This window comes from Aquarana catesbeiana, linkage group LG08, assembly GCF_042186555.1.
Source record: "Aquarana catesbeiana isolate 2022-GZ linkage group LG08, ASM4218655v1, whole genome shotgun sequence".
NCBI classification, from domain to species: Eukaryota; Metazoa; Chordata; class Amphibia; order Anura; family Ranidae; genus Aquarana; species Aquarana catesbeiana.
This window is the reverse complement of record NC_133331.1, coordinates 204,810,216-204,827,584: the sequence shown is the minus strand read 5'-3', so window position 1 is coordinate 204,827,584 and position 17,369 is coordinate 204,810,216. Positions and strand designations below refer to the sequence as shown.

The 17,369-nt window shown below is 40.9% G+C and overlaps 1 protein-coding gene across 1 annotated transcript in view; it reads right to left on the bottom strand.

The window, feature by feature from the left end:
• The window catches only part of BMS1 (BMS1 ribosome biogenesis factor), a 57,233-nt gene extending 44,886 nt beyond the window's left edge, over window positions 1-12,347 (bottom strand). Inside the window, exons 1-5 of the mRNA XM_073596842.1 lie at window positions 12,132-12,347; window positions 6,399-6,589; window positions 6,008-6,087; window positions 4,394-4,582; window positions 2,849-2,991 (exon numbers count right to left, since the gene is read on the bottom strand). Of these exons, the coding sequence (XP_073452943.1) occupies window positions 2,849-2,991; window positions 4,394-4,582; window positions 6,008-6,087; window positions 6,399-6,589; window positions 12,132-12,307 (779 nt within the window). The 5' untranslated portion in view covers window positions 12,308-12,347. The remainder of the gene's footprint in view (window positions 1-2,848; window positions 2,992-4,393; window positions 4,583-6,007; window positions 6,088-6,398; window positions 6,590-12,131) is intronic.
• Between the last annotated feature and the right edge of the window lie 5,022 nt (window positions 12,348-17,369).

Genomic DNA, 17,369 nt, shown 5'->3' with positions numbered 1-17,369 from the left:
CCAGTTCTATCTTTCATTTTATTTCGAAAACACAAACTTTTTTCTTTTCTTTTTTTCCCTGCACACGATTGGGTAACGAAAGGACATGTTTCCTGGTTAAATTTTTTGGGGAAAAATCTACACTAAGAAATCTATTTCTCCAACTAGACTGATGGCAGAACTTGCACTGCTGTCTACATTTACTGGTTCAGTCACCACAGCAAAGTATTCTTTTACACACTTCTTCCTATGCACAGCTAGAGCCATTTTGGTTTTGGAACACCATTTTAATTCCACCCATCAATGATTGGGTACAGGAAAGTCACATAATGAAAATGGAAAATGAGTTGCCCAATATCATGACATATATGAATAGATGGTCTTCCTGGATTGTATTCATGGGCTCACAAGAATGTATTAATCATAGCTTTAGGGTTAAGAAATGAGGGAGTGCCTCCCTCCTCCCCTTCCTTCTAATCCTGTCTCCTTTTAGAAATCCTTTTTTTTTTTTTTTTAAAGTTTGTCTATGGTCAAAATAGTATATATATATATATATATATATAGTATTTTCATATTGTATTTCAGTTATTTCTACTCCATTCCTATTAATCCGAGCAATCTTGAAGTTTATAAACTTTGTTAGGATCCCCATACATTTACTTCCTTGAAATCTGTAACAAGTTTTTACTAATCCCTGTAAAGATGCACTGCCGTGTTATACATTTCCCAGAGCCTGCTTTCTCAACTACAGAGTCAGTACAGGAATCAAGGCTTGCAGGCAGTAAGGTACCATGGGAAATGTAGTCCTTCAAAAGTAAATGGCAGAAGAGAAGCTGCAAAGCATGCAGAGAATCCAGGAAGTTGTGGAAAGAGATGTCAGCAGATCATCTTTTACAATATGAAAGAGGATTTTTCAAGTAAACTTATATTGGATTGTCAATAATAACTATTGCTTGTAGTGTTTTTACAATGCTGATGTTCTAAAAAAAAAAAAAAAAAAAAAAAAAAAAAAAAGGTGTATGCTGTGACCTGAGCTCCACTTTCAAATGTAACCCTTTTACTTCCACAGCTGTAAGGCTTACAGCAGTGGCAGCATCTACAACTGCCGAAAGTGTGTGTACACTCCACAAGCCGACTGTCAGCTTTCTAATGAACGCAGTCCAGCGACTAACCCTGGAGTGTGAAACCCGCCCCCCCTCTCCCATCATGCTTCCTGGGTAGGGTTGCCATTTTTTCTTAAAACCAAACCCAAACACTTTTTATTTTTTTGGAAAAACACTAGTGACTAAAAGGATTGTAATAAACTTGGGACACCTTTGTGCTCTCCAAAGAAAACAGTAATGTGGCGTGCATAGAGCCCCCTCACCCTCCTATCAGGCCCTGTTCTGAGCCACATTCCTGTCTGTATATTGTGTCAGGGTTTCAGGAGGACTGAAACCCGGACACATGATTCAAAACCCGAACTGTCCGGGTGAATCCTGGACAGGTGGCAACCCTATTCCTGAGCCCCTGGGAGTGTGTCCCATTTTCCCTAGCTGCAATGGAGAACCTGTTGGGACTGGAGAAAGATGCACATTGCTGCACTGGAGCAGGATGAGTGCCGCTTTGAGATTTTATTTTTACAAAAGTTAGTGGAGCTCAGCTTTATAAGCCTATGCAGTTACAATTGCTCAAATCTGTCACCCCATAATATAGAAGTGTGCAGCAATAGTTACTTAGGTTACAATTATTGTGGCTCTCTTTTAGGAGTCAGCAATTGCTGCTGGCCCAGCCGTAACTAAAGCCATCAATTATCTATTTTTTTGTACAAAGCATTCTTTCATGGCAGGGCTTGACAAAAAAACAAAAAACAAAGACAAAACCCATTCTCTTATGTAGCCCTGATGTGTATCTTTACAGATGCATGACACAGGATTACACATGGAGAGTACAAAAGAGGTCCCAGTATATAAAGGAAGAAAAAAAAAGGAAGGAGGAAGGGCCTTTAGCACTTTCACCCCCATCCTTTTTCAGCGGCATCACACTTTACATGACAATTGAGTGGTCATGCAAGACAACACATATGAATTTTTTATCATTAGACAACTTTCTTTTGGTGTTTTTTTTTTTTTTGCTAATCAAAAAAAGACTGCAAATTTTGAAAAAACAAAAACTAATAAAATGCTTCTTAATTTGTTGAAAAAGTTTTGCAAATAAGATTTTTTTTTCTACTGCACTGATAGGCAGAACTGATGAGGAGGCACTGATAAATCAGTGTAAGTGTGCCTGTCAGAGTTGCCGGTTACCTGCTGTCCTTTCCTCGCGCTGTAACAGCGCGTGAGGAAAGTACTGCCAATACCTATCAAGTCTGTTTACAATGTGATCAGCTGCGATTGAAGATGGTTGATCACATGGTAAAGGGCTGCTGTGATTGGCCTTTACCTCGATTTGTAATCAATTGTGTCCTTCGGACACACTGATCACGAGCGTGCTCAATGTGCTCCCCAGGGGCGTGCAGGAGGGGTGGGTGGGGTTTTTGGGAGGACGTCAGAAGATGCCCTCCGAGAACTAGCAGACATCGCAGTTGGCATCCAGCTGCCCAGCACTCCATGTCCAGGGAGTCGGGTAGTAGGAATTGCTCATACCTGGGAATGGGTTGATAAAAGCCCAGGCACCAGGATGCAATTTTTAGTCTCCATGGCGACCTGGCGCCTGGGATTTGTCTAGTCCTGTTTGACAGGATTAGCCTCACCCCCCCCCACCTCCACCCCCAAAAAACAAAAAAAACATTTACAACAATATCATAACTCAGTCCCGTATTACAAACAATAACAGAAAGCACTTTGCTTGTTTACAGTGGCTTAAGGTTAAAAAACAACTACCATCTCACCTGTCTGCTAGAACATAAGGATGAGACGTCTGCCAAGTCAGTGGGCGAAATTTCATGACAGATATAAATCGTCCCAGATTACGTATTTCTTGTTTTTGGTACTCTGCATACACCATCCCAGAGAGGTAGAAAAGCTTGGCACCCTATAAAGAAAAATCATCCTCAGGTTACATTACTTAGCATGAAGTATTACCTTAATAATAAAATGACAGACAATGTTTCATCATATATCAATAAGAGGGTTCAGGTCTCTAATGAGTGTTAAAGTGGGATCCTTAGTAAAACAGTGAGACTGGGCACCATCCTTGGTGCACCAATATTTATTAGCAGAGTAGGACATCTGCTAGGCAAGCCAGACATTTTCCTAGGGCACCAGAAGTCATGGCAGATTACGTATTTCCATCATGACAGAAAGTAAAGGAAAACCTTGCCCCATCTATCTAAAATTTAAAAAGTTTGGGCTATATGAAATAATAGCGTATGCCTTCCCCCATCTTGAAATACGTGTGATATAGTCTGTCATTAGCAATTAACACAGCGATTTTTGTTTTTCCCTGTTCCACAGCCTTATTACCTAATGATCTTGCTCCAGCTATTTTATTCCCTTAAACAGGGTGACATTGCTGTTTGTTCTTCAGTGCATTTGCGCAGCGACAAGTCATACTGTGGACTGTGGACAGGGTAATCTTAGATGAACAAGAAGGTTTTTAATGGATTAAATAAATACAAAATTGAAAAAAAAAAAAAAGGGAAAAAAGTATAGCCAGCTTTTTTGGCTATACTTCTATGGATCACAGTTCATTCTGCACACCTGTGACCCGTTATAAGCCGACAGTGGGCTAAAGCCTGCTGTCAGCTGACATTACAGACCCAGTCGAGGCTCTGAAAACATCTTGGCCTTATGGTCAGGAGCCGCCCAGAAGCCTGGATCGGCTTACAGTAACCAGCTGTCTGCAGGCTGAAGACCGAAGGCTGATCGATGCAACGGTGTTTGATTGTTCCGTTCTCGGTCTTAGAAGCCGTGGGGCACAGCTGCAGCAGCCATCTAGGCGAGTATGATTTTTTTTTTTTTTTTTTAAACCATACTCTTCTTTTAAAGTCCAAATCCAGCTAACACTTTTTAGAACAGTTTCCATCTTTTTCTTTTGGAAAAACAGTTTGAACCACAAACACTAACAATTATGAGCAGGCAGCATTATATGGTATGTCCCAACACCTGTAATTGTCTCTTTTACTAGAAAGTTTGCTCTGCGTTCAAATGTGGGGAAAAAAATCCAAACAAAAGACTGGGAAATAAAAAAGGAATATATACAGTATAGGATATATTGAATACTATAATTACAGGTATGAACCACATACAGTTAAAGGAATACAATACTTTTCTCTACAGTAGTCCTTTAGTATTGGACCATATACTCATTATAAACTGCAGCTGTACTATATGCAGCCATTATTTTGGATAAAGATTAAGCATACATTGTTTTAAACAGGTTAAAAAGCATCCGTCATCCCTAGTATTAGTTTTTAGTAAATCTTATAGGATACCTGATAAACTTCAGTCCAGAACCTATGCTTCAGCCTTTTCTTGACCTTGCGCAATTGCTTGTTGTTCTTAAAAGAGTCCAGGTGGGTTAGAACCCCCATTATTTTTGGAAAACCATGGACCTGGCAGATGTTCAGGAACTCAAAAGTCTCCATCTCAAATCCAAAGCTTGCATCTATGAGCATTAATACCTGTTTGAAATAAGGGAGAAAAATATTTAATTTTAATCTATAGGCTTCATATGATCCCATACCTCTAAACAGCATATATCCACATCTTGTGATACAGCAAGGCCAAGACATTGGGTAGTTGACATTTCTCATGATAGCCGCACCTTATGCTTAACTATTATCTTTTAATATAGAAACCATATACAGTTTGCATAAGGAGGACTTGACTATCGACACCATGGAATTACATAGCAACATAGTCGGTAAGGCTGAAAAAAAGACAATAGTCCATCCAGTTCAACCTGTGTAGGTGCGTGTATCAGTGTCTATAATGATTTCCCATATCCCTGTATGTTATGTCCTTTAAGATGTATTATTGAAAGCCTAAAGAGCAGGCGCCATTGGAAAATTAGGTATACAATCACAGACACACACACAGTTCAGTAAACATTTAGTTTAGTACACCACAGTTTAGCAGATTATGAAAGCCATGAGATAAGGAATTGGGCTTGTCTCTGCAATCATAATAAAGTAATAAAAAAAAAAAAAAGGAATCTTCCGATTCAGCTCAACCAGGCAGCTAATTTTGATTAGGTGCACTAAATTAAAGGCTCACTAATAGCCATTCATTGTCCAATTAAAAAGATATACAAAGATTTTAAATAACACCACAAAAAAGTAGGCACGTCGGTGTGCAACTTCAAATAAAAGTCAATGCATCTCAATGAATAGGGTCAATCTTATAATACACACACACACACACACACACACACACACACACACAGGAATTTAAAATAACTGTAGAACTCATAACAGATAAGTGAGATAGAAGAGGAAATGCTAAATATAAATAACAGACAAAAATCCTCAATTAATACATTTGTGTAATTATTATAAAGCCATAAAATATATTTTAACTTCTCGATTGCTCTATAACCAAATTATCGCTACAGTGCAGTCGCATATTTCCCGGGGGGGGGGGGGGGGGGGGTTTGCACCTATTGATCCCTTGATTTGCAGGGATCTGCGATTGTTGTGCCATTCGGACACAGATGTCTGTCTGTCTTTTTTCAACCTAACTATATCCGTGTGCTGCTACTCCTTTGCTAATCGATCAGTAGGCTGTGGGTGTATTCTTGACCAAGCTGTACAGCAGCTGCAGTGGAAGTCAAGGATCTATTTGTCCTATCTGAAAGGGGCGAGTTCAGTTTTAATCAGTCATGTATAAATTAGAAATGTACCCATTTATTTTGCTATCAAAAAGGTAACATATAAAATGTGTAAAAACTGGCATCAACGCTTCCTTTTTTTTTTGAGTGGTAATACAAAACACTGCTTATTTTTATATGTGTAAAGTAGTAGTTTGGATGTCATTTTATTGACCTGACATAGAATAAGAAAAGATAAAATAGTGACAAAACATTCATAACAAACATGTTTTCTTACCAGATCTGCTACTTTAGCCAGGTCTATCATGGTATTTATGTCACAGCCACATTCTATGATGGTAAGGCGACGCTTTTTCCCTACACAAAAAATTTTTTTTTTAAAAAGTCACCACAAGTAAAACAAAATGACTGGAACATCCACTATGACTGCTAATGTACCAATGTGAGCGAAGAGTAGTAAGAAAGTATCTAATATAAATACATTTCACATTCTTTCCGTCACAGATAAAAAAAACACATATAGCCAAGCTAATTAAAATGGCAGAGTTTTCATGAAATATAGAATCTCTAGAGAATAACAGTGATTGTATTAGAATTAACAGACATATAAAACATACTGATCTATAAAGTAGATTTACAATGTTAATCCACAAAGCTATCAATCTTACCAGAAACAATGGTCACAGGTCCCCGAATTTCACTCAGCTTCTGCTTGGTAAAGTTTTTAATTAGACAGCGGATCAAGGTGCTCTTTCCAACTTTTGGGGGTCCAACAACTACCACAACCACAGGAGGAGGCTCTAAGGGGGTTCGGTCCACAACTGGGATGTGATGCTTTTTAGTCTTGAGATCCTGCGTCCTATAGTAGAATGGCATTAGACAGATTATTATTATTATTTTTTTTTTACAACAGCTTGGTTGTAGTAAGTTTCTTGTATCACTTGTGGACTCTGGTGGAGAGACCCGTGTTCATGGTCTAGGTCTTTATGCTTGGAGTCATTATGAAAGAGATCTTACCTAAATTCTCACGGATATGGATATAATATGCTCATCTGTCATTGTCCATGAAGAGCTATAACTCATCATAGTAGTCCAGAATTGGGGTGCTGGCTTTGGGCATCCCCGATGCTCATTCCCCTTATCCTACCTCTCTCTCGCATCCTCCTACTGTGGACATCCTTCCTTTCTCTTTCCTTCCTTCTTATTTCCTTGTTGCAAATTTTGTTGTTAATTCAGACTTGACGTCTGGACCTCCTTTTTGTTTTGCAGCTGGTAGAGATATTACCTTGCTCATCGACACCTACTCTAACTTACAGGCTACAAGTTTTGTTCATTATTAAGCAATATATATCGTTGGATGTTTTTACATTCTCGGCATCTGCATTCTAGCTGTCTACTATCTTCTTGACAATTTCAAAAAGTTCACATATGCCATGATTTGAAAGATCTTACCATCCTTTTTAATGTTTTCATTTAATTTAACTGAGAATGCAGCAAGTAAGAAGAGATTCCTGGAGTGATAAGTGGATTCTAAGATTTAGCTGAACTCCAGAAGATATAAAAAGGCACAAATGAATGCAGCTCTTTTAAAAATAATAATACATCAATAAAGCACAACTCCCGGAATTAAAAGAAAACAAAAAAAAAAAAAAAAAAAAGTCACAGTGCCCCCACCCTGCAAGGGTTTAACCACCTGCCATCCGTGGACCTTAATTCCCGGGAGGCTGTCATATGACGGCCTCCCCTGTGCACACTCCCTGCGCGCGCCCTGCAGGGCGCTCGCCAGGCGCGCTGTGATCACCGAGTCACTGAGACTCGGCTGATCACCGATCCGAGTAAGGGGCCGGTCCCGGCCCCTTACCATGTGATCAGCTGTCAGCCAATGACAGCTGATCACATGATGTAAACAAAAGATCGATAATCGTTTTTTTTTTTTACTCACGCTGACAAGCGTGAGTAGAAAAAAAAGCCGATCACCGGCTCGGATGTAAGGGACATCGGTCCCCAAGTGGAAGAGGCACATCTGCCTCATCAGTGCCACCATAATAGTGCCAGCTAACAGTGCCCAAAGTGCCACCTAACAGTGCCAACAGTGCCAACTAACAGTGTCCACCTGTAGTGCCAATCAGTGCCCATCACTGCCGCCCATCACTGCTGCCTCATCAGCGTACATCAATGAAGGAGAAAAATGACCCGTTTTAAATTTTTTATAACAAAATATAAAAAAAATTTAAAATTTTTTTTTTTTTTTAATCAGTTTTTTTACATTTTTTTAACAAAAAGTAAAAACTGCATAAGTGATCAAATACCACCAAAAGAAAGCTCTATTTGTGGTGAAAAAAATGATAAAAATTTCATTTGGGTACAGTGTTGTATCACCGCGCAATTGTCATTCAAAGTGCGTCAGCGCTGAAAGCTGAAAATTGGTCTGGATATGAAGGGGGTTTAAGTGCCCTGTAAGCAAGTGGTTAAAAGCTCATTAACCACTTCAGCTCCGGAAGGTTTACCCCCCCTTCATGACCAGGCCATTATTGCAATATGGCACGGAGTTACTTTAACTGAAAATTGCGCAGTCGTGCGACGCTGTACCCAAATAAAATTTCTGTCCTTTTTTTCCCACAAATAGAGATCTTTTAGTGATATTTGATCTCTGTGTTTTTGTGTTATAAATAAAATAAAAAAAAAAAAAAAAAAAAAAACACATTTTTTACTTTGTTATGAAACTCACTCAATAAAAAGATGTAAAAATAATAATAATAGTAATCTAAAATTTCTTTATCAGTTTGGGACAATATGTATTCTGCTACGTTTTTTTGGGGAAAAAAAATTCCCAATAAGCGTATATTGATTGGTTTGGGCAAAAGATATAGCGTCTACAAATGATGGGATATTTTTATGGAATTTTTATTTATTTTTTATTAGTAATGGCAGCGACCAGCGCCTTATAGTGGGACTGCAACATTGCGGTGGACAAACCAGACACCAAGTGACACTTATTTGTGTCTGTCACTGTACTGACACTGGAAGGAAAGGGGTTACCATCAGGGGCAATCAATGGGTTAAATGTGTCCCTAGGTAGTGATTACCAACTGTGGGGGAGGTGCTTGTAATGTGGGAAGACAGAGATCCATATTCCTGCTTAGCATAAACACAAGATCTTCCCTTGTCACAGAATACCAATTTGCCTTGTTTACATAGGCAGACCACCGTTCTGCCTCTGTCGGGAGAGATCGGCGGGTCCGCCGGACCCGCTAATTGGCTACCACCGTGTCCAATCACAGCGGGAGTGGGTCGCCGTTGGTGCACACCACAGATCCAGAAGTGCAGAATCATGTACCTGTACGTGATTCTGCCTGTAGGAGCCACTGGCCCACAGTATATGTACGTGAGGGGGTTGGCAAGCAGTTAATGCATAACTAAAGGCAAAACTTTTAATTTTTTTTTTTTTTTTTTTTAGTTTTGGATAGAGCGGACAACAATCATAACACCCACCATGTTTTTATGGCTCTCTGTACCCCCTTTTAGGGAGATGCACCCCCTCTATTTGTCATGTTTATCGTTATCCTTAAAAGGAAAAGAAAATTCCAAATTTTGGGTTGTCCCTAGAGTACTAATTGAGGGGAAATCTTCCAATGGAGATACTAGTTCTGGTAACCCTGCTGACAACCAGGCACTCCCTTACTTTGGTAGGATTATTATTCACCTCTTGTTTTGGCTATGTGACAGAAAGTGAAGGGAAGTCTCCCCAATTGGCCAAAAAAAAAAACCTGACAGGGATTATAACTCTCCCTTATGGAAAAGGGTTGCCTTAATATCAACGCCAACACTAGGGATAGAGGAATAAGGTCCAATATTGACGCGACTCCAGCACTCTTCTCAGTTCTGGGTTGTGGGCAGTCCTTCGCTTTCCTTGCATGCCATATACTTGATGACATCATTAGGCAACCACCACCTGAATTGTCTTAAAGAAGAAGCTTTGTGAGACTGGTCTCACAAATGGAAAGAGCCTGCCAGAGCAAGGAATAGGGTACCGTAAGTATTACTGAACAACTTTTTCTACCACCGCTAGATTTTAAGCATTTAACCCTTGCATTGGAGCTTTACAGAAAACGGACCGTGAGAGTCATACAGAGTTTGATACTGCTGACATTTTGAAAACTGTAATTCTCTGGGTGTCATACTGAATAGATGGCATCAATACTTTGAGTCACTTGCCCATCTGCAGACCCGGGACCGGCATAGCAGGCGCGAAGCATAGAGGGGAGGGAAGAGAGCGGATACACGTCTGCTGCTGACCCGGAAGTGACGTGTTCAGTTTCCCCGGCCATCAAAGCCAGGAAAGAATGTAATGCAGTGCGATGTGCATTCAGTGGAGCCAAGGGGAAGTATGTATGGTCCCCACGAATGTCTCATTAAAGAGAAACTGTCACCAAAAAAAAAAAAATCATCACACAGGATACTTTTTGTTAACCACTTGCTTACTGGGCACTTAAACCCCCCTCCTGCCCAGACCAATTTTCAGCGCTGTCGCACTTTGAATGACAATTGCGCGGTCATACAACACTGTACCCAAATGAAATTTTTATCATTTTTTTCCCACAAATAGAGCTTTCTTTTGGTGGTATTTAATCACAGCTGGGATTTTTATTTTTTGCTAAACAAACAAAAAAAGATGGAAAATTTTGAAAAAAAAAAAAAAAAAAAATCATGTTTCATAGTTTGTTATAAAATTTTGCAAACAGGTAATGTTTCTCCTTCATTGATATGCGCTGATGAGGCAGCACTGGTGGGCACTGATAGGCTGCACTGATGGGCACGGATAGGCACAGTTAAGGTGGCACTGATAGGCACAGTTAAGGTGGCACTGATAGGCACAGTTAAGGCGGCACTGATAGGCACAGTTAAGGCGGCACTGATGGGGACAGATAAGGCGGCACTGATGGGTGGCACTGATGGGTACCACTGATGGGAGGCGCTGATGGGTACCACTGATGGGAGGCGCTGATGGGTACCACTGATGGGAGGCGCTGATGGGTGGCGCTGGTGGGCACTGATGGGTGGCGCTGGTGGGTGGCGCTGGTGGGCACTGATGGGTGGCGCTGCTGCCTATTGCTGTTGGGGCAGATGATCGTCGTGATCGGGACTGATGCCCCTCTCATGGCCGCCGGTGATCAGGTTTTTTTTCCTCCTCACGCTGTCAGCGCGAGGAGGAAAAATAGCCGATTACCGGCTCTGTTTACATCACATGATCAGCTGCCATTGGCTGACAGCTGATCATGTGGTAAGGGGTCGGGACCGACCCCTTACTCTGATCTGTGTCAGGCAAGTCTCAGACTCGCTGATCACCGAGCGCGCCGTCCCGGTAATGTAGATCCACGCTGTTGCCGTCATGTGGCAATGCCCCGGATCTGAAGTGGTTAAGTAAAACAAAAATAAACACAAGTTGCACTCAAGCACATAAAATTGCCCCCCAAAAAATTGAGACCCCCATGTATCGGGGGGCCTACACCTAAAAAAGTTGATTGCGATACACGTTGGGTATCGTCATGCACGCTGGAATGAGAGCAATTATTCTAACACCAGGCCTCCTTCGTAACGCTAAACTGATAACCTATAGGGGGCTTTTAAAGAGTTGCCTACAGAAAATATAAGATACTGAAGTTTATCGCCATTTCCTGGGCACACGCAAATTTAAGGTTTGACATGTTGGGTATCTATTTACTTGGTGTAACCTGAGCTTTGCGCGCGCCGCCTGTGACCCGTCGATAGTTCCCGAGAAAAGCAGAACGGCAGTCTGCCAATGTTAACAAGGCAGATCACCTGTCAGAAGGGAATTTAGTGATCACGTGTTTTTCCTAAGCAGGAACACAGCTATAAGCCGCCATTACTAGTAAAAAAATAAATAAATAAAATTATAGAATATATATATATCTACCCCATAGTTTGTAGACGATACCTTTTGCGCAAACCAATATACGCTTACTGGGATTTTTTTTTACCAAAAACATGTAGCAGAATACATATTGGCCTAAATTGATGAAGATTTTTTTTTTTTTTTTTTTTTTTTTAATTGGATATGTTTTATAGCAGAAAGTAAAAAATATTGTTTTTGTTTTCAAAATTGTCGGTCTTTTTTTTTTTTTATAGCGCAAAAAAATAAAAATAGCAGAGGTGATCAAATACCACCAAAAGAAAGCTCCATTTGTGGGAATAAAAAGGGCCAAACATTTCATTTGGGTACAGAGTTGCACAACCGCGCAATTGTCACTTAAATTAATGCAGTGCCTTATCACAAAAAAAAAATTTAAAAATGGCCTGATCATGAAGAGGGGTAAACAATCCGGAGCTGAAGTGGTTAACGTATATTTAGAGGCCACGAATATTGTGTAATATTAGTTCACCTGTGGAAGTTCCTTGCCATGCGCACAGCAGATTGGACTGCAAAGGCTTTTGGGTTCCTTTTTCTGGCATCTTCTCCTGCACCGACTCCCGCTTCCGCCTGCTGACGATTCTTCTTCTTGTTTGCTTTTGTGCCGCTGTTTTTCTTGCGGTGTTTCTTTTGGTCTTTTTCCTCCATATTTAGAAGTGTTTAGAAGACTATGCCGAAAAGAATAAAATGAAGATGCATAATCAGCTTTAGTGTATGGACATGGCAACATTCCAAGGTGGACAAATGAATGTAGAATAACTCCAATACACTTTAGTTTATCCTACGTGAAACTTTCCATTTACAATAAGAGGTCACCAACAAATGTCCATACTTAGGGCTCATGCACACGGCCACTCGCTGTCCAGATCAGCACATTTCTGGGAACGCTATGCCCAGGTGTTTCCGATCAGCCATAGACAGGAAGCCTGAACATAACAATGACTGGCTGACAATGTCTGCATGTAATATAACATGGAGCAATTACCTGTGGTCAGGAAGTTGTGGGTGCATGAGCCCTTAGGGCTCATTCATATGAGCTTTGATCTCTAAAGAGTGATCCACATTTGAATCACTCTTCAGAGAGCATTTGACAGGTAGTGAGGAGGTATTGTATCGCTTTCTCACACCTGCTTTAACCCCTTGTTCACAGCACATAGATTACATGCAGCTGCAGGGCGCTTGCAGAGTGGCCCCATTCACTTAAATGGGTCACGTTCGGTGGGTGCTATGCCCGATGAAAGCAAGAGGGAGTATAATTCTTCCGTGGGCTTAAAGAAAAGCACTGCAGCTGGGGAAAGTCCACCCACCGCTGCAGCTAAAGAAGGTAGCAGTTGGGGGGTGGTAAAAAATAAAAATGTGTTTCACAACCCCCCCCCCCCCCACTAGTGTGACGGAGATCATAGACGGCGGTCACTGTAATAGGTGACTGAAATGGAAGAGTCTCCTCTAGTGATCCTTGGACCTTTTCTCTGACTCTCAGTCCAAGTAATAAGGATCACCAGTCCATACAGAGAGGGGAATCCTCCAGAGAACACACTGCAATGACAACTTGGCTGGCCACGATAGATATAGATTTACAGTGACATGCTGCACAATGCAGAGATCTAATGGCACAGCCAGTCTCCAGAGATCAGTCCTGTCCCTGAACATGTCTGTTCCCAGCTCTGTGACAACGATGACAACTGACCCGACCACCTCATATATCAGGGAGATGATAGAGATGTGCACCCAGCACCGCTCCCCACACTTATCACCTGATAACATGGAAGCACGGAATATCCCTCACTCACCAGAACCAGCCGATAGACTCCACACCAGATTACAGCAACCACATGGGTGCCACTTCCGCCGGAAGTGTCCGCTGATAATGTGCTCCGTGGGAGAACAACTGTGGGTGGGAACCAAGTGACGGAGAAATGTTTCCTAGCTGTAGGTATAGAAGTCATGTTATAGCAGCAAGATCGGAATCCCATGAAAGACGGTAGCCTTCGCTGCTACTGCGCTTGCGCCGGTTTCCGTCAAAAACAAGCCGCGAGCAAAGCTACTGCCGAGTTGGTAAATTTGATGGGAAGCCACGTGCAGGCGAGAGGAGTTGGTGGATTCTACATTGTTAGGGCAATTTCACACTGGCAGCAGTAAAGTGAAGTGCTGCTATTTTTAACCCCCGCTTACGGCTGAAAAAGGGTTAAAACAAGTGCTCCTGCAGCGGCGCTACCCATTGATTTCAATGGGCAGGGGTGCTCTAGGAGGTGTGTATACACCGCTCCTACATCACATCAAAGGTGCGGCTTGCAGGATTTTTTTGAGAGTCCTGTCAGTGCACCGCTCCAGTGTGAAAACCCCCGGGCCCTCACATTGGAGTGAAAGGGGAGGCGCTTTTTTTTTTTAGCGCTAGAGCGCCTGTAAGGCGCTTCAGTGTGAAAGGGGTCTTAAAGTCTTTCACTGTATTACGCAATTTAATATACGTTTACGTTGATTTTGTCGCCCCTATTGTCATTTTTATTTTTTTTAATCTTATGTAAGAAAAAAAGTAAAAACAATATACACACCTCTATCTATATATGTGTGTGTGTATATATATATATATATATATATATATATATGTATATTGTTATCATGTGTCTAAACATGTAATTTACATGTTCTTTTAAACTTTGGTTTCACTTTTTGAACTCGGCTGCACTATTATCTCATGAGATTACAGGCGGCCCACCTACTTTTAGGCCTCGTGCACACTGGACGTTAAAATAATGTTATAAAAACACCAGTAGCTTTGCAGTGAGTTTTTTTTTTTCAACATTTTTGTATTAGCGTTTATTTATATACACATATATAATTTTTTTTTTATTCCAATGGCTCAAAATCGCTGGTGGGCCACGTTTTTGAGCGTTTATCAGCGTTAGAGCATTTTTACTGTTGAAAAACGTCTCAGAACCCACTAGTGTGTTTTTTTTTATTTTTTATTTTTTTCACTGCTCAAAAAACGCCACTGCCCAAAACTGCTGATAACAGCCTATGTGTGCATGGACACATAGGATAACATGATGGAGAGCTGCTGTAAAAATGTCACAAAACATCCAGTGTGCATGAGGCCTTACACTGATCTCGGACATTTTCTGAGGAAACACTTCTCCTCTGTTCTCCCTCTGAGAACTGAAGTTCTCGGCTTCTTAACTGTTTGCGGACCAGCCGCCGCAGTTATGCTGCGGCAGGTTGGCTCCACTGGGCAAACCGTCGTAGCTGTACGTCGGTCGCTTTATGCGGTGTTGGCAGGCGCGCGCTTGCTGCATCACGAGAGTGCTGATGTTCGTGATCGGCGGTCGCGAGCGATCTTCGGGCACGAGAGGCAGAACAGGGACGTGTGTGTGTGTTTACACACACACGTCCCTGTTCTGTGAGCTGAGGAAATGCAGATCATGAGTTCCTAATAGCTAGGAACCAGGATCTGTAATTATCTCTAGGTTAGTCCTATCCCCCTTCAGTTAGAACACTAATTAGGGAACACAATTAACCCCTTGATTGCCCCCTAGTGTTAACCCCTTCCCTGCCAGTGACATTTTTACAGTAATCAGTGCATTTTTATAGCACTGATCGCTGTATAAATGACAATGGTCCCAAAAATGTGTCAAAAGTGCCTGATATGTCCGCCATAATGTCGCAGTCCCAATAAAAATTGCAGATCGCTGCCATTACTAGTACAAAAAAAAAATAATAAAAATGCTTTAAATCTATCCTCTATTTTGTAGACGCTATAACTTTTGCGCAAACCAAACAATATACGCTTATTGCAATTATTTATTTATTTTTATTACCAAAAATATGTTGAGGAATACAGATCAGCCTAAACTAAGAAATTCACTTTTTTAAAAAAAAAAAAATTGGCGATATTTATTATAGCAAAAAGTACAAAATATTGAGTTGTTTTTTTTTTCAAAATTGTCGCTTTTTTTTTGTTTATAGCACAAAAAATAAAAATCGCAGAGATAATCAAATACCACGAAAAGAAAGCTCTATTTGTGGGAAAAAAAGACGTCAATTTTGTTTGGGTACAAAGTTGCACGACTGCGCAATTGTCAGTTAAAGCGACGCAGTGCCGAATCGCAAAAAAAATGGCCTGGTCATTGGGCATCCAAATCTTCTGGGGCTGAAGTGGTTAAACCGGCTGCAGAGGACATAATTTTCCCTTGAGAACTTCTCAGTTTCATAAACCTACACCTTAGTTCAGCCAAAATGCGGAGGGCCTGGCTCGTGAACATTGCACTGACAGGCTAAGCCACTTGCCCATCAGGCATTGATGTGAATCCCCACATTATTGTTGACATACTTGCACATCCTGGACCTGTTCTTTTTGAGGTCTGATCGCAGTCCGCTGGAGCAAAATGTCTGCTGTAACTGGGTCACAGGAGAGCAAAACAAAGTACACTCCTATAACACACAGAAGTAGTATTAAAGAAAGTGTGTTTGCATTAATTTTCTGTTCATTTTGTATTATATTTTAAAACATTGCAATTCACATTAATAAATAGTTCATGGTTTTTGTGTTTTTTTTTCCTTCCGACAGATGGTTTATTACATTATGTACAAAAAAAAGTACAAAAAAAAATGTGCTAAAGTAGCGACCGACCTGAAAGAAGCCAGTGAACTATTCCACCATTTTCACACCAGTGCTATTGGAGGTCACAGTAACATTCAAAGAACAATCAAAACATTATCAAGTTGATTCTATTGGACAGCATTATGATGGACATCTTTATTTTATTTAGTTTGCAGAGCTGATCACAGAAAGAAAAGAAATAGAATTTTGATAATTCAAATTAGTTCAGTTAATGAAATAGAAGTAGAATGAAGTAGAGGTCAGAAGATATTTTGAAGTTATATCTGATATTTGCAGAAACAAAATTGATATACAGTGTATGTTTGATATATATATATATATATATATATAACACTTTGCTACAATGTAAAGTAGTGAGTGTACAGCTTGTATAACAGTGTACGTTTGCTGTCCCCTCAAAATAACACACAGCTTTTAATGTCTAAACCGCTGGCAACAAAAGTGAGTACACCCCTAAGTGAAAATGTCCAAATTGGGCCAATTAGTAATTTTTTTCTCCCCGGCGTCATGACTAATTAGTGTTACAAGGTTTCAGGTGTGAATGGGGAGCAGGTGTGTTAAATTTGGTGTTATCGCTCTCACTCTCTCATACTGGTCACTGGAAGTTCAACATGGCACCTCATGGCAAAGAACTTTCTGAGGACCTGAAAAAAAAGAATTGTTGCTCTACTTAAAGTTGGCCTAGACTATCTGCTGCAGAGGTTGAAGGAGTGGGGGGTCAGCCTGTCAATGCTCAGACCATACGCCGCACACTGCATCAAATTGGTCTGCATGGCTGTCATCCCAGAAGGAAGCCTCTTCTAAAGATGATGCACAAGAAAGCTCGCAAACAGTTTGCTGAAGACAAGGAGACTAAGAACATGGATTACTGGAACAATGTCCTGTGGTCTGAGACCAAGATAAACTTATTTGGTTCAGATGGTGTCAAGCGTGTGTGGAGGCAACAAGGTGAGGGGTACAAAGACAAGTGTGTCTTGCCTACAGTCAAGCATGGTGGTGGGAGTGTCATGGTCTGGGGCTGCATGAGTGCTGCCGACACTGGGGAGCTACAGTTCACTGAGGGAACCATGAATGTCAACATGTACTGTGACATAC